The sequence below is a fragment of the Mirounga angustirostris genome, unplaced genomic scaffold (assembly GCF_029215605.1).
Source record: "Mirounga angustirostris isolate CCGP_5_RB_7025 unplaced genomic scaffold, mMirAng1.0.hap1 SCAF_14, whole genome shotgun sequence".
Taxonomy (NCBI): domain Eukaryota; kingdom Metazoa; phylum Chordata; class Mammalia; order Carnivora; family Phocidae; genus Mirounga; species Mirounga angustirostris.
In genome coordinates, this window is record NW_026991722.1 from 2,494,332 (window position 1) to 2,516,159 (window position 21,828).

Here is a 21,828-nt window from a genome sequence, read left to right on the forward strand (position 1 = left end):
CTCTGAGTACAGGGGACGCTTCACCTCCACCCGAGAAGCAAGGCCCTTAGCAAAGCGAGCTTCGCCCTCACAGCCCGCACACCCAGGAACCACAGCGGGACGAATCGTGCCCCCTTCCCTGAGGGCTGAGTGTTCTGGAAACTCTGCCTGGCATTGGCGTCTCAGGCCCCGTAGTCTCCGAGAACCAGGACAGGAACCGGGAGGCAGAGAGGGGTGACTTCGGAGGCGCCGGGCTGCCAGCCCAACGGGGGCTGGTCAGGAGCAGGAAGGTGAGGGCAGGAGGCTCCCCGGGGAGAGAGGCGCCCACCCCCGCTCACAGGCCTCTGCGTATCTTTGCAGGTGACACCACGCACACCTCCTCCGTCGCAAGGAAAGGTAAGACCTCTGAACGTTGTCCTTAATTCTCACGCCGTCTGTAGACCTTCCCTGAAATCCCCAAATGGACCAAAGAGAGGGCGGGCCTCACGGCTACCTGACGTCACCCCAAATGTGTGCCCCGTGGATCCCAAGCAGCACAGGCTGAGGAAGGAACACGCCCAGCAGAGACTGCTGCCGGCTCCCAGCTCGCTCCCCCCCAACCCTGTCCTAAATCCTTCCCAAATCCACCCTGAGCCGCCCCTGGGATCCCGCAGGGGTCAACACCACTCACCAGCTCAGCACGGCCCCGATCTGTGTTTCTTGTTTATTAAAAGACTTTTCTTCCTGCCTGGATCACAATGTCATTGTTTCTCTCTCTCCCACACAGGGGCGAGGACTGTCCCTCAGCAGATTTAGCTGGGTAGGTGACACTCGCGTGTCCCCGCACCTCCCTCTCCCTTCTGCTCCTCACAGCTGCCCGCGCCTGCACTCTGCTCCGCGAAGCTGCCTCACGGGCCCCCTTCTTCCCTGGCAGGCCCGTTGCCCATGCCGTCGGGGGGCCGCCTTCCCCCCCCGGGGGGAACCCAGGGCCCCCACCGCTGACCCCGCAGGGCCCTGCTTCCTCGCCCGACCGGGCGCCTCCCGGGAAGGAGCAGCTCTGTACCTGAGAAAGTTCCTGACTTCCTTCCAGCCCGAGGGGTGGGACACCAGTCCCCGCGGGCAGGCCCAGGGAGGCCGGGGCCGGCAGGCCATCCAAATAGCCAGCCCTGCCGCCCGACTGACAGGAGGCTGAGGAAACGCGATGCCGCCTCCGGCCACGCGGTCCAATGAAGCCACGAGACCTGGGGTCTGATCGCAGCGTAGCTTAGCCGTCAGCCATCCAGGGACGTCCTCTGAGGAAGGCCGAGAACAAGGTGCCCATCCCGATTGTAAATGGCCACCTTGCTCACTTTCTAGACACCGGTGAAATGTGGTGCCTGAGCCAGCCTAAAATGCCTATCGGCGTTTTCTAACCAAACCTGTAGACTTCGGTTAGTAGTAAAGGCCAGAGTTCTTACTTTACCAAAGCTGCCATCTGCAGAATAAACGGAAAAGTAACCACTCACCTATAGGCCAGGGACCCCGTCTGGCCTGGAAACACAGCCCGAGTCCCTAGTGCAGAGCGTGCGTATACTTGGTGCTCAGTTAATAAGCATCACACACGTGGATGACTAGAGTTTACAAAAAAGACAGAGAAGGAAGGAGGGAAGCGAGAACAGTGAGGGGGAGAGGCACGAGGAGGGGAGGCCCATGGAGAAGGTAGAGGGTTCCATAAGGTTCCTGGATTGCCCCAGCACGTTCTTACATGGAATTTGCTGGAACACTTTATACAAATATATCTGAACCTTTTCCAAAGCTGATGACTTTGCATAAAGGGGCCAAGAGGGTAGGAAACACATGGGCTGGGCCTCGCAGCCAGTTAATTTCTGACTTTCTGTGCCAGCAGGAGACCCAGATGACACTGCAGAAGGAAGTCTTGTTTTGGTAACCCCTTGGTCTGCCTCCTGACTTTCTAGGCATGGACTCTCGGGCATGATGCGGAGTCACTGGGGGACGTGCGGGGTGGGGGAGGAGGCCCTTCCTCCCTCTGGGCATTTAGAGCCCGCTTCACCCAGCAGCTAACCAGAAAGACCTTGCCTTCCCTCCGCGCCTCCATTTTGGGGCTACTAATCTTTACTCAGTTTCTCTTTCTTTTCCAAAGCAAAATCCCCCTCCGTATTTCATTTGCTTGTGTGTCCATTTCCTCGAGCTACAGGACTGCCTTCCTGCTTGGAGTTTGTGAAAGTCGCCCATTCTTCTTCTAAACTCTGTTGAACACTTCTTGGTAAATTCCAGGTTGCCCAAAGATAGAAGTGACCAAAAATTTGAAAGGAGGAAAAGTCAAGCAGATTATTTAATCTGAAAACCTACCCTTGAGTTTTGTTCTCAGAAGCTCCTAGTTCTGGAGGAAAGCAAGAGACAGGAGGATTTGGCCCTGGTCTGTGAGGCTCCGTGGGGCACCTGCACACTGAGCCGTGACCTGTCCCTCCGTGGGATGTCCCGGAGCGAGCGCAGCCATGGAAACCTCTGGACCCCAGGGCTGCCCGCCCTCCACCTGCTGCACCCGCCCCGCAATCCCTCCCTGACACCGCTAGGATAGAGGGATTCCCTGCGTGGATTCCGGGCCCTCCAGCCCATGTGCGTGCACGCTGCAAGGCCTGTGGGCGGAGGCAGAGGGACCTGGGGCTCCACCAGAGGGCGGGTCATTTCCTTGACTAGATTGTTAGGAGCAGACCATAGAGAGTCTCCCCGTCCTGCTGGCAGAATCCAAAGCTCAGACCCTGTCCGCTGAAGACAGACCCGCAGGCCAGACAGCGACCTTACCTGAGCCCCCCCAGCCTGCTTGGCGCCCGCGTGACGTGGTACCCGAGGCTGGAGGTCCCCATACCGCAAACGCTAACCTCCCTGTGTCTGCCCGAGCCCCCCGACTCCTTCCTCGTGTCCACGGGGGATGTTGCCATTTGAAAGTAAAGCATCTTCAAAAACAGACTAGTCCTGGGACGCGGATGTCCTCACCCATCAGCAGTCAGCTGCCATTGCTCTGTGCCTCGCAGGGAAGGTCCTCCCTCCAGCGCGACGGGGGCCCTGGCGCCGGGAGCCGGGCTTGGCCTCTCCTGGAACGATAGCGAGCACGTACCAGGAGCCCACAGGCTCTGTTCACAGAGCAGCGCATCCGTGAACTCCCGGAAGGAGGGGCCGCTTTATCTGCGTTTTATAGAAGAGGAAACTGAGGGTCTGAGTGGCCCTGACGCTTGCCCGAGGTCACACAGCTAGGGAGTGGAGAGCTAGGGCTCCGTGCAGGCCGCTGGGTGCCCGGGGCTGTGCCCTGGTGCACGGCGGCAGGGACACGACTTGCTGGCCGGACCTGCCCCCTCCCTCCTTCATGACCAGCCCAGATCCCGGGACCCCCAGCAGGGGCCACACACCCACTGTCAGGGCACCCAAGCCGTGGCCAGGGGAGCTGGTTTCTGGTCATCCTGGCGAGAGCCTCATCCAGGCCAGAGAATTTGAAGCTTGTCTTTCTGCTTTAGAAAAGTATGGGCCTCAAAATTTTGCTAAGTGCCAAGCTCCATATCCTCCAGACGTCCAGCAGAAGGGGGCAGACGTGAGGAGTCTGCACAGAGAAGTAGACAGGGACCCCCAGCCCAGGAGGGGAGTGCCTCCTGGGGCTGAGAGCGGCCCCTGCGCTCCCTTCCTGCACACAGGTGGGCAAAGGCGGGTCACCTGGTTTTGCTGGACCTTGCCACTCTTGTCTTAAAGCCACACGGTGGAGTGGGTCAGGAGTCTGATCTTTCCGTGAGAGCATTTGGGCACACGTCTGCCCACGCACGGCAGCCTGGGCTGGGCCCCCACTGCGGCGTGGAGCACGGCCCTGGCTCTGCTGGCGGCCCCCCCCCCCAGGGCCCCTCCCTGCCCCGCAGGACCCCTGAGAGCTGTCTGGTCTCTTGCAGGGAGCCGAGGGGCAGAAGCCGGGACTTGGCTACGGAGGCAGAGCTCCAGCTCACAAGGGACTCAAGGGGGCCCATGACGCCCAGGGCACGCTTTCCAAAATCTTCAAACTGGTAAGGTGACCCTTCTCAATGCCAGGGATGCGCTGGGGGGGGGGTGGCGGGGGTGTTCCAGGCTTTCCACACTGTCCCTCTGGGGTTCACCTGCCAGGCTGGCTGGCTCAGGGGCCAGGGCGTATCTGCAGGGGCCGGTCCAGGCTCCCTCGGGGACCTCGAGGACATGTGAGGGGTCCCTCGCGAGGCTCCTCCCTGCTCTGGGGAGGCGGGGGTGGTGTGGGCGCCGACCTCATCTGGAAGCTCCCAGTGCCGAGGCTGCGGACTCCTGAGAAAAGGAACAGGAGCTGAGTGACAAAAGGGGGAGATCGCTGGTCAGGCAGGCAGAGATCCCAGGGACCACACGGGGGTTGCCTGATACGCACACTGGAGTCACTGGTCCTGGGGCCTCTCTTAGGGCAGCTGGAAGGGGCGTGAGAAGATGCCGAGGGGCCTGGATGCTGCCAAGTCTCAGAGAGCCCCACCGCAGCCCATTCTTGGCTCTGATCAATCCCAAGATCAGTTTCCCAGCATGGGGAGGGGCCTGTTTGGCCTCCGTTCATTCCCGGACCCTCTCGTGGGCCCCGGAGCTCACAATTCCAGGGCTCACCCACAGCTCCGGGGTAGGCGCCATCCGCAGCCTGTAACTGCCTGGACGCAGGACGCCCGAGAGCCTCGGGCACAGGGCCGACCCATAAGCAGCCGCTGTCCCTGTGGGCAGAGGTCTCCGAAGAACACAGTGACAGGTCTGCTCCCCCGCGGCTGTGAGCCAGGTTGGCCGTGCCCACGGTCAGGGGCCAGAGGCTGCCCAGGAGCCCTGTCCATCTGCCATCATACTCGTTACCCTGGCAGGTGCTTGCTGAGCATCACTGCGTGCGCTTCGGGGAGGGGAGCGTGTCAAGAGCATGTTCTCGCGGTGGGGGACAGACATGGTTGAAATGAGTGCCACCAGCAAGAGAGGCTCCCCACACAGAGGGCCCCTGTGACCCTCCTGAGGGCTTTGTCACCCAGGTCCCATGACACCCAACAACTTAGGTGTTCAAGCTGAAAGCCCAGCCGTGCGTCAAAATGGGGCTGGGCTTTCTCAGCCCCCCATCCAGGGCTTGGCAGCAGAGCCGAGGTCCCAGCAACAGCCCGCACTTCAGGGCTCACAGCCGGAAGGGGATCAGGGACAGGGATGCGCCCACCCCAGCAGGGACACGTGGCACCTTCTGCACAGCCCAGGACAGTCCCCAGGCTGACTTACGGCTCGAGGGATCACAGTTCATCGCTGGACAGGTGCTCACACAGGCACACGGCCAGGGAGCACCATTGTCTGGGTCCACGTTCCCATGTACTTTCTCGTTAGAGTAACACCCGAGCGAGCAGCTGTTCTTGTGACTCTAAATCCGCCCGAGGCCATCCGCTTCTTGGCTTCTTGGTGTGAGAGCCGATTCTAAGCCAGAGCCACGATGATTTGCAAGGTGCGCCAGTCAGCTCCCGTTCCAACCTAACGAACCGTAATCAGGAAGATGGATGCCAGCATGTAAAAGGCAGGGTTTGTGGGTTACGGCAGGAAAGGCATCAGGAAAGGCAAAAAGCCCCAGGATGCTCGCAGCACCCTGTCGAGAGAAAAATAACTCCTGAAGGATTTCACGTTTATCCTTCTCGGGTGAGCGATTGGCGTCGCCATAGACAAAGGAAGATGAGACGCCCAAGTAAGAGGGGACGTTAGTCTGGGCTTAGTTCCCAGACAGCACGCCGTGCACCCTGCCCCGCCGTGTCCATCGGCAGGTGTCCGGGCGCCACAGACAAACACATCGTGGATTCTTACTCCACGCGAAAGCTTCGTCATCTTGTGTCTTCAGGCTGGCGGGCACATGGAAACTGAATGTTCTAGGGGTTTCTGGTCATGGATGAGAACAGGAGCGTCCGCTTCGCTCCACCTGCCCTCAGACCACCGGTTGGGGTCACAGTAGGCAACTTGATTTAACATTAAAAGGCTCTGCTGTGCGTGGCTTGGAGGTATCGCCCCAGAGATCGGGCAGCTGAAAGGCAGGACCCGGGCCTCCGGCAGGCTCCAGCTCACCCCGGGCTCGGGCTCAGCCTCGGCCAGCCCCGCACGAGGCTCCACCCCGATCACCTTGATAGGAGGTCTTTAACCTGGGTGAGTGTGCTTTCTAACTGGCTTACTAACACATCAAGGTTTCACAGTTTATGGTGGAATAATTTGGTCTGTAACCCAAATAGTCATCATGGGGTCATATGTGTGGTGTGTCCCATGGTCGGGTTACTGGCAGGGTCGGCTCAGTGAGCACGTGTGTGGAGGCCCCTGCCACGAGCCCAGATTCAGTGGTTGCTGGGCCCACATAGAGGTGAGGGGAGGCAGGACTGTGCTTTTGAGGAAGGTCAGTCCTATCCAGGAAAGGGCTTAAATCTGTGAAGTGAACGGTAATCAACAGGCGCGCTGACTCGTTTCATGTCTGGTCAAAAGCAGGAGTGATCCTCTCCTCAGTGGAAATTCTAAAGCAAATCTGAGTAAGGGGGAATCAAGTTCTACCCGCACATTCAAGTAACCGAGGTCATCATGATGTGTCTGCCCAATTCTGCACCAAGGCAACGAGATGGTGAGGATGAGGAACCTGTAGGAGCTCTGGGTCCAAACCCAGCAGTGCATTCAGAATAATGATGTTTCCACGAGTGGCCCAGAACCTGGCCAGGCGGGTGCCCGCATCTGACCCACCTGTGATGTCCCAGACCGTTTCTGGGCTCCCCCCCGAGTCTCCAAGCCCCCGAGCGTCCCAGGTGGGAACCCAGAGGTGTGCGGTGGTAAGGATTTCCCTGCTGACGGGGTGACTCTGGGGACTGTGTCTCTGTGCCTGCGTCGCACATGCAAGCCTGGCCCCAGCCAGGGTGAGATGCTTGCACGTCGGGCTGGCCAGCCCCGTCCCTGTCCAGCACGTTCATCGTGTGGGACGAACACAAGCGTGTGAGCACCATTTGTTTGTAATGGGTTCAATGTTTTCCTGCATTTCTGTTTGTACAAAGTGGTTTAGAAATTTTAAAGCTTCTATAGAGTTCAAGGGAAGCTCCGATTTATCAAATCCAATTAATATGGCTTTCATTAGATTTTACTACATGAAATGTTCACAAACTGGCCAACCACGGGCATAGGGCTGAATGAGTCCGCAGATGTGGTTACCATTATTGGGGAACAATCCCTGCAGAGGCGAGAAGGGTTCCAAGGAGGTGGGTGGGGACCGTGGGTCTCCCGGGATTTAAGGGGGCGCCATTACCCCGGACTGTCCGTCCCTGTGGGCTGGAAACTGGGTGAAGAGCCCTGCATTTCTCCCCCAGTCATTAGGGAACTGCATTGAGCTCTTATCAGAGTTTCTCATTTCCAGATGCACAGCGGAGACAGTTTCCCAGCCGGGTGCGGAACTGGGGACGGAATGCAGGACTTCCCCGCAGGTCCCATTCCTCCCCTCCCCCAGACACGGCTTCAGGCCGACCTACTCCTAGTGGGGCCAGCTCGTCTGCTCAGCCAGAGAGGACTGTCCCTGGGGACAGCGTTGTGCAGCTCAGCTCTTGCCCGGGGGACATGGCGGGGGCCGTGCTCCCCAGCACCACCATCTCCCCAAAGATGAAGCTGTCCCTGTCGTCGTGTGTAGACGGTTTCCCTCTGTGACCCTGGAATCTCTAGAAACAAAGTACCCCTTCGCAGCAGCTGAGCGTTCCGCCCCCAGAAGGGCAGCGCGAGACGTGGGTCCTGGGAAAGAGGGTCCGCGAGCCTCCCCGAGGGTCCCTGAAAACTGGATCAGCACTTGCTCGTGTTGGGAGAAATGGAATCAGAGCCTCAGCAGACCCAAATGAGGTGGTTTGCACCAGCGGCCCCAGAGGCAGGATCCTGGCGCGAGGTCGGATGCTGCGGATGCCAAGGCTGCCGGTGCACGTCTCCTAACTCTGTGTTTCCTTTCCTCAGGGAGGAAGAGATAGTCGTTCTGGATCACCCATGGCGAGACGCTGAAGCCCTACCTTGTGGTCCCAGAAACCTGTCCTCAGCTTCTTAATATAACTGCCTTAAGATTTTAATACCGTCCACATCCACTCCCTACTTGCAGCAAACACCCTCCCGCCTAATGCCCGTTGAGTTGTGCACATGGTGGGGTCAGGCACGCCGCACCTGCTGCAGCTTCTGGCCATCAGCCAAATGGAGGGAACGCAGACAGAATATTAAGCAGTTACTTGGTGTCTGAAGAGAGCGCGTCCTCGGAGCTCCCTCCACCGCGGTGCGGCCCCGAGTCACCGGGCGCCGGTGCGCGGACACACCTCCGAGTTCACCCTCCTCCCTCCTTGGACTTGCTTTGCTGACCCGGCATCCCTCGGCTTCGCAGGCACTGCCGTGGGGACGCTGCCGTGGACACAGGGACATGTGCAGGGCGGTGAGGACTGTTGATCCGAGCTTCCTTTGGTTGCTTTCCCCGCCCCTTGCTCACCTCCTAACACACACTTACTCTCCCTCCAGGATGAGGCAGTCGGGAGTGGCACGGGGGGCTTTCGGTACGTGAAGTGCGGGCGGGCAGCGGTGAAGAGTCCCGTGGGGTGGGCGCGGAGGGGGCGCCTGCAGGCGGCGGCCCACCCCACGCGGTTAGCGGAATTCGGGCGCAGCGGAGAGGGGACCGGGAGGCAAGGCTGGGCTGGGCCACGGCCCCAGTGGGAAACAGGATCTTCTTGGAAATGAGGTGAGGTACAGCGGGAGCCAGAGTGGCTTCTGCCAACAGCCTGTTCCCCCAGAGCCCAGCAGAGGTCCGGGGAGACGCTCGTCTCAGAGCGGGACTGGAGGAGTGTTCTGGGTGGCCTCATGGCGTCACCCTGGTCGCTGCGGGAGGTGACCAGCGGTGCGCTTCCCACGGCAGTGCACACTGCAATACTAACCCTCGGTGGACAGATAACCTTCCGTCCGCTTGCATCCTAGACGCGGACGTGCGTAGCGAATAGGCTTCGGAGGGCCCGCTTCCCGAATCGCTGAGCTGGACGTCGTGGGGGCCGGGCCTGGCCGGCCCTGTGAGCAGACGGGCTCCTCTGAATCGTGTCTTTTCTAACGAGCTGACCTTTCCTGTGCCCCCCTCGTAACATACTGATCCCGCCTTTTGGTTTTAGCGTATGTCTTAGAGGCCTTCCAAGGAGCCCCCACTGGCATCGTCCTCCCTTAGAAGGAACACGAGGAATAGTCAACGTGTCAACATAATCCCGTCCTAATTCCGATGTCCGGTGGGGGTTTAATATAATGTCTATTAATCTATAGCCTCAATGATGAGAGGGTTACAGGGGAACAAGGAACAAAATTTCAGAAACAGAACCTCCAAACTGCATGACACACACACACTCTACATCTCTGAGCCGACCGCTGGCCGAGTGGTCTCCACGCGGGGCTACGCCCAGACGGCGTGCGCTGAGATGGGCGCTCGTGGGAAGTACACACTGTTCTTGAATATTGAAATAAAATAATAAACTTTTAATGATTCTTGCATGGTGTCTTCTTTTATCTTTGCTCTGGGCTGCAGAATGTGAGCCCCAGCAGAGCAAAGGTAAAGGCCGTGTCTTGGGGGTGACGCGGGTGTGGGCTGTGCCTTCGCGGCCTGGGCCGCCGGCCCACGCTGGCCGAGCAGGTGCGTTACCCCCGGGGGCCTCCGCATTAGTAAGAGAGGATGGAACACAGGTCACGGTTAGGGCACGGATCCGCTAACTCACAGAATTTTCAACTTATCTTTCAACAATCTATTACCTTAACCAAACACCTATTAACGTGAGCTGAAGAAACTCTGGGAAACTACCTTTTGCCACACTAAGACATCGACAATAATGGGGGATTTGGGAAATTCTGTGTGTGTCGTTGTTCGCGGTTACAAGAATTCGGTTTCAAAAAGATAAGCCGAAATCTTTGTTTTGTCTTGCTTTTAACTAAAGTCCTGGCTCCCTTCCGTCTCGGCAGCAGCCGTGAGAGACTGTCTGCCCTTGTGAGCGTAAGGAGGGCAGCCTCCGTGCTGGGACGGTCCTGGGATGACACGAGCCTATTGTCTGGGGCCCCCAGACGTGTGTTGTGTGCATCCACCCCAATGCCGACACCAGGGGAGCCTGCCCTGCTCACCGGGCACCAGCCCCTCCCCTCCTCTTTGCCCCCCAAACCCTTCAACCAATGAATCTGGAAAATCATGCACAGAGAGTCACGGTTTTTTTTAAAGATTTTCTTTCTTCTTTCTTTCTTTTTCTTTCTTTCTCTCTCTCTCTCTTTCTTTTTTCTTTCTTTCTCTTTCTTTCTTTCTCTCTCTCTCTCTCTCTCTCTCTTTCTTTCTTTTTCTTCTTGTCAGAGAGAGAGAGCGAGCACAAGCAGGGGGAGAGGCAGAGGAAGAAGCAGGCTCCCCGCTGAGCACGGAGCCTGATGTGGGGCTCGATCCCGGGACCCTGAGATCACCACCTGAGCCGAAGGCAGACACTTCACTGACTGAGCCACCCAGGGGCCCAGAGAGTCACATTTTTAAAATAGTGTTTTAGTTGGCAGGTCTCTTTTAATGTTACATGTATAGGATGCACATGAAACGGTAAACCAAGGGTAAACCTAGAGTAACACAGCAACTCTCACGGTAACTCAACACTCGGATACATATTTTAAAGTAAAACAAGACAGAACAGGAGCTGAACCTCGGAACGCGTGTTCTCGCCGAACGCTTACCTAGGAGGTCGGGCACCACGCTCGAGAAGGGGCTTCGGGAACCCCAGCCCCAAGCAGAGCCCAGAGGTGTCACAGGGGGCAGGGGAGGCACAGGAGGGACTCCCCATCACAGCAGAGAGCCACGCGACCATAGTCTCTGGCCCCCACGCCATTCAGTGTAGACGAGGACCCGGGGATCGTGGGTCACCGCCGTCGGGACTCTAGGCCTGTGTGGCTGGTGGCGGACCATGAGCCCCCAGACGGGTGGACGCCGCGGGCAGAGCCGACAGGTCGGAGGACAGAGGGTCTGTTGGAGGGCACAGACCCGGGGCCGGGTTAGTGGGGTGTGGAGAGGACACTGCGTCGGGAGACGAGGTGCCACAGGGCACGCCAGCTCTGTAAGTTGGGGTGGGGCTCCCCCTGGACTTGGGGTTGTGGGGAGAGGCACGGGACCGTGGGGACAGTTCTCGGGTGGAATGAAGGACAGGAGCTCAGCTGCCGACTCATGGTGAGGTGGTGCTGTTGGGGGGCCCGGAAGGCCTTGCCGGGGCGAGGAGCTCCGATTCCGGGCACGCAGCTCCCCGCCGGGCTGCCGGGTCCGAGGCTGGGGCGCAGCTCCTCGGCTCCTCGCGTGCCCTCATGCGCCCTTCCATCCGTGTGCCTCATGCCTGGCACCTCCTCTCCTGAGGACCTCACCCCGTGGCCTCGTGTGCCGCGGGATTGCTCCCCGGCGTCCTGCCTCCAGATACAGTCCGGTGGGGAGTGAGGGCCGGGGCACGGGGCCAAGCAGGGCGGGCGCGCCTCCCAGGACAGAGCTGTGTATCCTTCTCACGCGGGAACGCTACTTCCTGCGCCCCCATCTGGCCCGGTGCTGGAACTAAGCCCAGGCCTGCGCAGGAAGCCACTCTTCTCCCCTTTCCCAGAGCGCTGATAGCCCATTTCCTCTCGTGATTTCTCTGCTGTAAGTAGTCACCGCGGTCCGCAACAAGGGGGCACGGAGGCAGTTGGCCAAGCGCAGTCCGTGAAGTCCGTGTCGCAGGTGAGCCATCGGGCGCCAGCGTAACCCACGGAACAGCCATTCTTGAAGTGGGAGTGGAACCACGGGAGGTCGTCCATGGCCTACTTTCCGAGAAACACGTGGGCTCCGTGAGCAGGCTCCGAGTCCACTCTTATGTTGGTGGCAGAGTGAGGGCTTCTCACCTCCGCTTCCCACCCTGTGGGACGGTGTGAGGTTAGTGCCTGATTCCAATGGCACCTGGAATGCATTAACGGGTCAAGACCCAAGTGTGCCAGTAAGATGGCGGACCACGTCCAGTGCTGGCCAGGGGGCTCCCAGCCCAGTCCAGTGCCGGCCTCCGACTTAAGTCAATGAGGGCAGATCCAGACCCAAGTGTAGACACAGGGACAGGCAACAGGCTCCCGTGGCTGCCGAGGGCGGGCAGACAGACACCAGGGGTCTGGTGGGACAGGGATGCGTCCCCACGCCAGCTGGGCCTGGGTCTGTGCACCCCTGGGAACGGTTAGCCAGCCGTCCTGGGCCCCCGCCCACACCTCCTGGAACAGAATCTGCTTTCTGGGGGCGCCTGGGTGGCTCAGTCGGTTAAGCGACTGCCTTCGGCTCAGGTCATGATCCTGGAGTCCCGGGATCGAGTCCCGCATCGGGCTCCCTGCTCGGCGGGGGGTCTGCTTCTCCCTCTGACCCTCCCCACTCTCATGTGCTCTCTCTCAAATAAATAGATAAAATCTTTAAAAAAACAAACAAACAAACAGAATCTGCTTTCTGAAAAGGCACCCGGGGGTGTTTGCCCCTTGAGGACTCGCCCCAGCCTCCAGAGGCGAGCCACCTGCCTGCCTGCCTGACCACGAACGCGGCAGAAGCAACTCAGAGAATGAAAGCCACGGCCGCAGAGTTGGGCCTGGAGCATCCTCGTCTCCTCGGGCACGTAACTTGGCAAGCAGACGGCAGAGAGAGGGGCAAGTCCAGGCTATGGCGAGGGCAGCGGACAAAGCAGGGGCCCCGCAATGCTCCGTGGTGACCGTGGCTATTCTAACAGGCAGCTCTGTCCTTTCCTGCGCCAGGAGGGCAGGTGCGGCTGGGGCCGGTCTTCGACGAGGGCAGACCCCGGCTGGGGCCGGAGCAGGGGGACGCGGGAGGGCCGGAGCGTGGGTGACGGGCCCCGGCCAGCAGGCGTGAGCGCGCCCTCCCCCCGCACGTCCCCGCTCTGACTCCCGCGTGGGTCTTGGCTTCTGGGCGCTGCTCTCCACGAAGGGGAACCAGGGCTCCTCGGGAAAACGGCTGGCTCCGGGCCGGAGACACAGAAAGAGCGCGATCTGCTGCACCAGCAGCGGGAAGGGCCTCCAAGAACAACGTGGCCGCGTCACAGGGGCTCGCAGCGGCCTCAAGGGGCCTGCACTGGTCAGATCTGGGGCTCTCTGGGCAGCAGGGTGGAGCCCAACAGCCTGCAGCCCATGCAACAGGACAGGAACCCACAAGTCTGCACCAACACGATCACAGGGATGAGCCAAGCAGGGAGTTCCTCACAGAGGAAGGCCGGCAGTAAATGTGGAAGAAACAGCGACCAGAAACCCGGGGCCAGGCCGGGGCTGCACGTGGCCGGGCCACATGGCCGCACGCTTCCTGGTCCCGCACAAACGCCCACTGCCTCGAGGAGAAGTGACTCCACTGAGGAAAGCCCGCCTCGGCGCCGCGGGCAACGGGTCAATCGCACACGACGCGTCCCCTTGCTTAAGACGCACCCGGAACATAGCGTCACGTCTGCGAGATTCTGGCCCAAGACGCATCACGAAGAAACCCTGGAGGACAAACTGCGGGACCTTCTGCTGCACGACTGGCCCGTGGTTTTCCGGAATGTCACAGGAACGGGGCCACGGGCCACGAGGGCGTCCGTTAGAGCGCAGCGGTGACTGTGCCCGCCCCGGGCAGTGCCTGAACGGGGTCCGGTGGAGCGTACACAAAGCCTTCTGCGCCCTCTTCCTGCGACTTTATGTGAACCTGAAGCTGCCCCCAAACACAGGGTTACATGGAAAGGGGAAGGACGCTGGGTTATTAAACTCGAGGAAGACAATTCAGAAAGAATCAGGAATGTTCCGAGCAGAGGGTCTTGGTGCAGACGGCCAGCTGTCGTCCCTCTTTATCCGCAGCGATGACGAAGTTGGCTGACGTCACATCCAGATGAGCTGCGTTGCGCTAATTGTCGGCATTCCCTCCCACACAGCTTGGTTACCAGGGTAACCGAGGATCACTTTGCTCTGATACTGAAGTGCTGTGGGACCACCTCCCCCGACGGATCCAGAATCGTGGGATCGGGGAGACACATTTTTCATTTTTCACTGTTTCCTTAGGGACTGGAAAGCTTTGAGGCTTTGTAACAGTAAGAGCTCCTCTGTGATGGGAACAGCGGCGTGGATGGTGTGGAGTAAATTAGCCACTGACATTCGTCATAAAGTTCCCACCCACAGAGTAAGCTGAGCCAGGGGCATTTCGAGGCCTCCAAAGGGAATTGACAGCGTATTGCTGGCAGCCCGAGGCCTCTGAGCTTCCCGCCGACCTGCCGGCTCCCAAGAAGCCCGCTTCCTGGGCCCTGGCAGAGGGTGCTGACAAAGGGGATTATGAGTCACCGCACTGGGATATTCCCAATCCTGAGTCCCACAGGGCGAGCCAGAGTGGGCCAGGCGATGCCCACGGCACAGGGTTGGGTTGCAGGAGACGAACCAGAGCTTAGGGACACCTGCGGCTTTTATAAAAGGCAGCAAGCTGACCTGGCCTCAGAGGGAGACGTACTGTGATTATGCTGGTCAGTGAACAAGCCTCGCTTTGCTCTGGAGGAAGATGCTGTCTCCCGAGGCCGGGCCCTGTACACACAGCCTTGAAGAGATCCCGGATCAAAGGCAGACAGCGCTCTGTTCACAAGCCATGCAGACACGAGACACGGATGGAGGGCCGCGTCCCAGCATCCCAGCTCAGTGGCTGAGAATATGAACGGAAGGGAGGGATTTAATCGACTCATTTCATAGACAAGGGGACAGGCCCAGAGAAGTTAGCTGAGTGGCCCACCGACAGCCAGCCAGCAGCACCAGGGCTGGTCTGACCTGAGGTCCCAAGGCACCCTACCCCTCGGCTTTGCTGGTGCACAGGATGCTTTGCAAACTCATGCCTTTGCGTTTATACACGAATACTCTTCCATCATCAGAGAGCCAGGCAGGCCAGAAAAGCCCATCTGGAGAAGCACTGTAAATAGTTGAGGCAATCCTCTGTAAAGAAAGTGTTTCCATAATCTGATCATTGTGTTTGAAAACCCACCCACCATATTTTAAAAGTTATTAGAGCAATGTTCCTCCTACAAACAAGCAACAGACATAGTGAAACAATTTCTTACCATTCCCTCTGAGCAAAGCGCAGGGGGAAAAAAAAAAAAAAAACCCAAATCATTTTAACTAGTTCAGTCCAAAATTGTATGGCGTCCCTTCTTCTGTGCTAGGAATACGGTGGACAAAGGACAAAAGATACCCTTCACTTGTTATTTCAACAGGATAACATTCCATATATTTTGAACTTCTAAAAGTTTGGAAATATGTCTCTAAAGAGGATTAGATGCTATAATATAAACGAACTCCAATGGTATTTATCTGGGGAAGTCCAATGTCCCACATGTCTCATGAACAGACACACTGATACTGGGATCGGTTTTCATTTCATTGCAAGTCACTCTCAAATAACTTATAAGTAAGAGGAAATGGACAATTATCCCCAAGAATAGAAAACAAGACATTCTCACACTCTTCAAACCCAATGGATCTCAATTTATTGCAAATTCAGCATCGTTGCTTTGGGTTAAGCTTTGCTGAAAATGTTACCTACAGAAAACATCCATCTTTAAACAGTTATAACTCACCCCAAGCCCAAATAAGTAAATATACAGGAGTTTTAAAATAATACAAGAACTGTTTTTATTATTCTTAAAGCCAGCTCGGTGGCTTTTGGCATAACTATCCATTTCTAATACAAAATTGGACTAAAGAAATATCATCCAATGTATAAATAGACCATGAAACGATTTTGAAGATAAAAAAAGAATTCTTTTGTAAATTAAAAAAAAATGATTTTAAAAGTTCTCTTTAGTGGTGAATCGAGAATGAATCACTATGTCACTGTAGAATCTGTCAAATAGATTACAAATCTTGATTTAATGCAAAAGTCTTCATGCCGTAAAGTATTACGCATAAAAAAGATTAAATAGCAAAATCATGTATGATTATTGCCTATTGCTCCTGCCACTTAATCTTTATTTTCAGTACTTTAAATACTTTACTCATCATCTGTATGAGAAACTACCATGGCGCCGGTCTGTGAAGGGTGGGTGGCTGAGACCGCGAGCCTGCGCTCATCTGTGGGTGTGCGTGCCCCAGGGAGGAGGCCGGTTCACACAGGGTCAACGGCGACAAGGAGGACAGTTGGCTTACAAACCTTATCCAGGCAAAGAGAACGTTTTAACTGGAGATACGCAGGGCTTCTAACCTTACAAAAGTGCTGCCTGCCCCCACTTTTTAATCAGTAAAGATGCAACTAGGTTTTAAAAATGCTAATTTGGGGGGCGCCTGGGTGGCTCAGTCGTTACGCGTCTGTCTTCGGCTCAGGTCACGATCCCAGGGTCCTGGGATCGAGTCCCGCATCGGGCTCCCTGCTCCGCGGGAAGCCTGCTTCTCCCTCTCCCACTCGCCCTGCTTGTGCTCCCTCTCTCGCTGTGTCTCTGTCAAATAAATAAACAGAATCTTTTTTAAAAAATGCTAATTTTTATCAGAATAAGATAAAGATACAGAGGCCCCAAATGTGAATGTAAGCACTTCTGAAATTGTATTCTAAAAAATCAAAACACCGATGTTGCGTGAATAGAGATTAAGTGGCAAAAAGAGAAGAAATCTAGATGACTACAAAGTGCCAATTACATACTTTCATCTCTGCCTCACATTATATGATAGATTTGAGAAAAAGAACAGATTAGCAATGATCGACCCTTAGATTAATTTTGTTGGTGGGGAGGGCACAATATTGACTTTGAAATAAACTTCTGGGAAAAGAAAAACAGGCAAAAAGCAGGCAGCAGAGGTCTCTAAAAATAATACCCAGAAAGCAGTCCTATATACCTTACATATTTTCCTAAAAAGATGTTACTTACATAGATCTGAGTGATCACTTAATGTTAAAAACGTGTATCTTCACGAGTTACACATATTTCTCGGCAGAGAGGAAGCTCCGTTGGGAAGAACAGAGATCTACTTACACTTAAAAAAAATCCGGTACCTGTACTGACGAATGCATTTCTTGCACGTAAACGTGACCGGAGCGCTCAGAAGAGACCAGAGAACCCCGGGCATGCTCGTGAGGCTCCGACTCACACTCCCTCCCGAGCAGCAGCGTGCAGCGGAGCGCGGCACATGGAGCTACGGACAGGACGCCGCGCTGCACTTGGACGAAAGAGACAGCCGACAGAACAGCAGGACTCACTCACGGGGACTGAGCCTCCCGGCCGCCGGCACCACCTCGTCAGAGGCTGACGAGCAGCCTGACGGGCCTCGCGCCTCCGCTCCTCGAGGGGTCCCCCGCGTCCACCCCCGTCCACGCGCCAAAGGATCAGTGGGGGCACCGGGGAGCTCAGGGTGGGCGCGTCTGCCGTTACATTTCTGAAGAACGTTTTTATGGTCATCGGTCGCCGTTCTGGGAAAGCAGGACGGCTTGTGCGTTCTCCAGTGGCCCAGACCCCCGCTGCCTCAGCATCACGAGAGCTCTACCCGGGTTTTAGGTTGGGTGTGTGTGCAAAGGCAGCTCACCCCTCAGCTCCCGGGAATGCTTCCCGGGCAGCTCACCACACAAGTGGGTTAAAGACCGTCGGGAACGTTCGAGGGGCATCGCGCACGAGGGCCAATCATGCGGGCGACTGAGAACAGGAACGAGGCTTGTAGCTCATAGGGACAGCGTGCCTGTCGCTGACCCGTATCCTGACTTTTCAAGTTTGAAGCTCTTCAGATAGACCTTGCAAGGGCTAGTTTTCATTGTCTGGACTTCACGGAGGCAAAGGAAAACACCATTAAAGTTCTGCTCTGTTAAAAAACTCTCCGAACTTGAAATTGATTCATATGCCAAACCATTATATAGTAAATATTTTAAAAGAAAAAAATTAATCACACTTCCTAACTTCATTTTTTATTTATTGTTATTCCAAAGCAGATACGCTAAGATGAGATATTTCTAAAAATACAGTTATCTATTCTCAAAACCCTGGTTATGCAGGAGGCTAGAAATCTCGTCAGAAGACATTTATCAACCAGTAAAATATAAAGATCAACCTGTACTCCACCAAAGGTTCAAGTGAAATTATGTCTTTACAAAACCTTATATTTTCAAGGAATGTTTTGCAAAGAAGCAGCTTTTATAATTAGGAAGTAAATAAAAATAATATATTAATGTCTTGTGTTTGCCTGCTAATAGTTAATAAATTGAGAAAACTCAAAAAATGAATCACTGATAGATCTTTTTTTCTTTTTCTTTGACGAAAATAAAAGTAGGCTTTAGATTCACCTGGTAAACCCTTACATAAATAGGCGGTTCACCAACACAGTTCACTGAACTATGCTTTCTGTACAATTAGGAATTAAATAAACCCCTTTTAGAGACTTGTCCTGAGAGATGACATTTAATGCTACAACCAAAATAAATAACCTAGCAAGAACAATTTTTTTTTAAATTCCAATAATTTCAACTTTGGAGATATCTGTTCACCAAAATTAATCAACATTTCTAAAATATTTTAATACAAAATTATAAAAGAAAAGTGCATTAAAAGCAGAATCTTTAAAACTCTGGCACAATTACAATTATTCGGAATATATGGTCTACGGCCACACACTGACATTCAGGGAAAACCTCAGGATATGTAATAGGTCCAGTATCACAAGAGTAAGTCAAATAAGGCTTTTTTTTTTTTCCTTAAAAAAATATACAATACACAAAGCAGTTTGAAAAAAAAGTAATATTATTTAACAGTTTTCTGACTTAAATATTTTCACATAACAAAAGTTTTTATATCATCAACATTACTTATGTACATATGCCAAAAAGTGAACAACAACAAAAATCAAAAGATGCCCTTTGAAAAAATAACAGTGAAAATGTCTCTTTCTTCACGAATCTGAAATGAGCTCCTCTCTTAATATACAAAGTCCATACAATATTTATAATAAAGCTGCTCTCTTCTGAAACCAGGGAGGCCATGAGACAAAATAAAGGCAATTATTTTTCAGGAAAAAACAAAAGCAAAACAACCCCACCTTTATGTTACAATGAAAAAGATACCCATTTATTACTATAATGAATACAATACTGATCGGAAGTGCTCGTGGGGAGGTCAGAACTCTGATGCGCTCTCTCTGTAATCGGGACGAGTGCTTCTATTTACAAAATATACTGTTCAGCCACACAGAGGCCCATATATCTGTCTATGTACATATGTATTTATATATAGAACATATAAATAATTCTGAAGGAGAAACTCACATGAAGTAAAGAACTTTCCGTCTTTGGAATGCTGTAGGAGCAACGCACACTCTGCCCCGGCTCGGGGTGGGATTTGGTTTGGGACGTGTTCAATGTGGCACCATTGATGATAGTAAAGAGTTCCCTGAAATAAACAACACACCTGCCTATGCATGAAGAGAGGAACACGGGGCTTGTTCGGGATGTTACCTCTAACCTACAAACACGCCGCTTCGTGGCTGGGGCGGGACGGGGCCACGGTTCCTTTACTCCGAGGACACAGTTCTGCTCTCACCTGCTTGCGACGTATGGCTTGTGCTTTCTGCAATCATCTAACCCACGGACCTGAAGGTGGACTTAGGAAGCAAGTGCGGCCCCGCGCCCCATCCTGTGAGGACGCCTTCATCCTCATTTGTGCCCCCCTCCCCCATTTATGCCCCGATGCTGCAGTCTTGTAGCTAATGGTTCGAGAATCGTAATGCAGAGAGAATGGTCCAGCCATCTCTCCAGGTAATCTAGTAACTTATGGTAGACTAAAAAGAGTCAATTTCTAATTTCAAAATGCACAGAGAAAGAAAGTGGAAAACACTTCCCTGTGTGTTCTAACATTTTTCTGAACTTCATGCACCGATTTTATGTTTGTTTTATGAGCTATGCTTCTTACAACAGAAAGCATGAAGGAAAATCTATCTTACTTTCTCCACGTTACCTTCTGTCTTTGCTAATACAAAGAGGTCACACTACAATGATAGTAAGATCCAGTTAACGTCTTTGTAACTAGATGCACTGGCCGCCGAGGGGAAGGTAGAACTGCCCCAGTGTAGTACCTGAGTTCAGTGATTTGTAGACAAATGACAACGACGCGTTCACACTGCTCCCGGTTGTTTCCTATCAGTCTCTGAAGACAATGATTCTTGAGATAATTTTATAGCTAAAAAACTAGCACGGTAACATTTTTAACACCTGAAGCCTCAAAACAGAAATTCCAAGTGCTCTGTTCTTCGCAACATTTAACTTCGGAAACGGCCTCCGAGGTGGGGATGGGCCGCGTCAGAACACATTGGCCAGGGCCTGCCACTCGCTCGCGGACTCCTGCACCACCTCCTCCAGGTGGAGGGTCCGGCTCAGCTCCTCGGCGCCGTGCTCCTGCTGGACCACGGGCTCCGGCAGACTTCCTGCGGACGGACGGACAAAGAGTAGGCAGAGTCTCAGGCACTCAGCGGCACACAGGGATTCACGGGGAGATAAAGACAATTTACATCGAGACAAGAAACTGCTGAATTGGTTTGCTTTCCACCCCAAAGGAAAAAGACTAACTTGAGGGGCAGTTTAACTACGTCGTGGCAATTCCTGTTTTTGAAAGTGAACAAACACAGCCCTTGTTTCGGATGCTCACGGCCTAACGGTTACGTCAACAAGAGGTCAGCGATAAGCGATCAATCATGAATAAGAGCAACACGACACGCATGAAATCCTAACAGAAAGAAAAGCAAGAAGCACTAGAAGGGAGATGTGAGGGCCAAGGGCCGCGGGGTACGCAGCGCCCCGGTCCGTCCCTGGCCGCTCAGCCGCGGCCTGTGAAGGCCCGTCTCCCTCGCAGACCACACTGCCCCGAACAACTCGCGGCTCCAGACCCCGGCACCGCACGGGCCCCACGCACCACACGGCCGGCGCCCCCCCGCCAGCCCTTCCTCGCGAACACCGCGCGGCCCCAGGGGACGGAAGGGAGACGCGCCATGGCCAGCCGCCTGCTCGCCCCTCGGCCGGCAGCCGCGTCAGAGTCCGCACGGAGTGGACACGCTCGCCCCGCACCCGGCAGCGCCGGGAGGGTCCGGATGCACCGGGATCCGGCTCGGACCCCGGCGAGGGGCCGCCGTCTTACCCGCGTAGCTGTGCGCCCGCTTCATGTGGAGCTTCATGTTGCTCTTCTGGGTGAAGCCCATGATGCAGTAGTCACACTTGTAGGGCCTCTCGCCCGTGTGCTTCTTCATGTGCACCTGCAGGGCGCTCTTCTGGTTGAAGGCTTTCTCACACAGAGTGCAGCGAAACGGCCGCTCTCCTGAGGGGAGACAGCGTCGTGTCAGCGTCCCGACAGCGTCTCTCGCGGGCCCGCATTTGACCCAGCGCTCGGAAGAACGTACCCGAGTTTCCCAGCCCTCCCAGCCCTCAGACTGCTAACTCACAGCTGTCTAGCAGCTCTGCCCCATGGTGAGGCACGGAACAAAACTTTTATCAAAAGCTACTCAAACTCCTAGAAGCATCCAGAAATAGAAGCAGAGCTCATATGGTTTAAACAAAGTGTTCCGAATACATTTGGGGCAGTAAAGCAAAATGACACTAAGTACATGAGAATGCCAAATCCACTTAATTAAAAGTATAATTTACCCAATACTTTTTAAAATGTCATTTTAATTGCTTTGACGTTAATACAGAAACTGAAAGATGGGAGGGAAGTTGGCACGTTGACTCCTGCTGGAAGCCTGCCTCGGCCTGAGCCCACAGTCCTGCCTCCTCGCTGTCCCTGACTCTGCCCCACACACTCGTCCACTGCCAGGCCCCCAGGGGCACAAGCCCTTCCCCTGGGCCTAGAAGGTTATTTCCCATCGGCACGGCTG

At 54.9% G+C, this 21,828-nt stretch overlaps 2 protein-coding genes across 20 annotated transcripts in view; one reads left to right on the top strand and one right to left on the bottom strand.

The window, feature by feature from the left end:
* The window catches only part of MBP (myelin basic protein), a 112,167-nt gene extending 102,692 nt beyond the window's left edge, over nucleotides 1-9,475 (top strand). For all 8 annotated transcript variants that reach the window (XM_045886526.2, XM_045886525.2, XM_054510256.1 and 5 more), the window contains 4 exons: nucleotides 340-375; nucleotides 746-778; nucleotides 3,888-3,998; nucleotides 7,939-9,475. In XM_045886526.2, the coding sequence (XP_045742482.1) occupies nucleotides 340-375; nucleotides 746-778; nucleotides 3,888-3,998; nucleotides 7,939-7,983 (225 nt within the window). In that variant the 3' untranslated portion in view covers nucleotides 7,984-9,475. The remainder of the gene's footprint in view (nucleotides 1-339; nucleotides 376-745; nucleotides 779-3,887; nucleotides 3,999-7,938) is intronic.
* A 9,220-nt stretch (nucleotides 9,476-18,695) lies between these two features.
* Nucleotides 18,696-21,828, bottom strand: part of ZNF236 (zinc finger protein 236) — a 104,127-nt gene continuing 100,994 nt past the window's right edge. For 10 of the 12 annotated variants that reach the window (XR_010407520.1, XR_010407519.1, XM_064578878.1 and 7 more), the window contains 2 exons: nucleotides 21,096-21,272; nucleotides 18,696-20,388 (listed from right to left, as the gene is read on the bottom strand). Coding sequence is in view for 8 of the 12 variants with exons in the window: in XM_064578878.1 (XP_064434948.1) it covers nucleotides 20,264-20,388; nucleotides 21,096-21,272 (302 nt within the window). In the remaining 4 variants the exon portion in view is untranslated. Of the gene's footprint in view, nucleotides 20,389-21,095; nucleotides 21,273-21,828 lie in introns of those variants that run through there. The other 2 variants (XR_010407518.1, XR_010407521.1) reach the window with 2 other exon arrangements.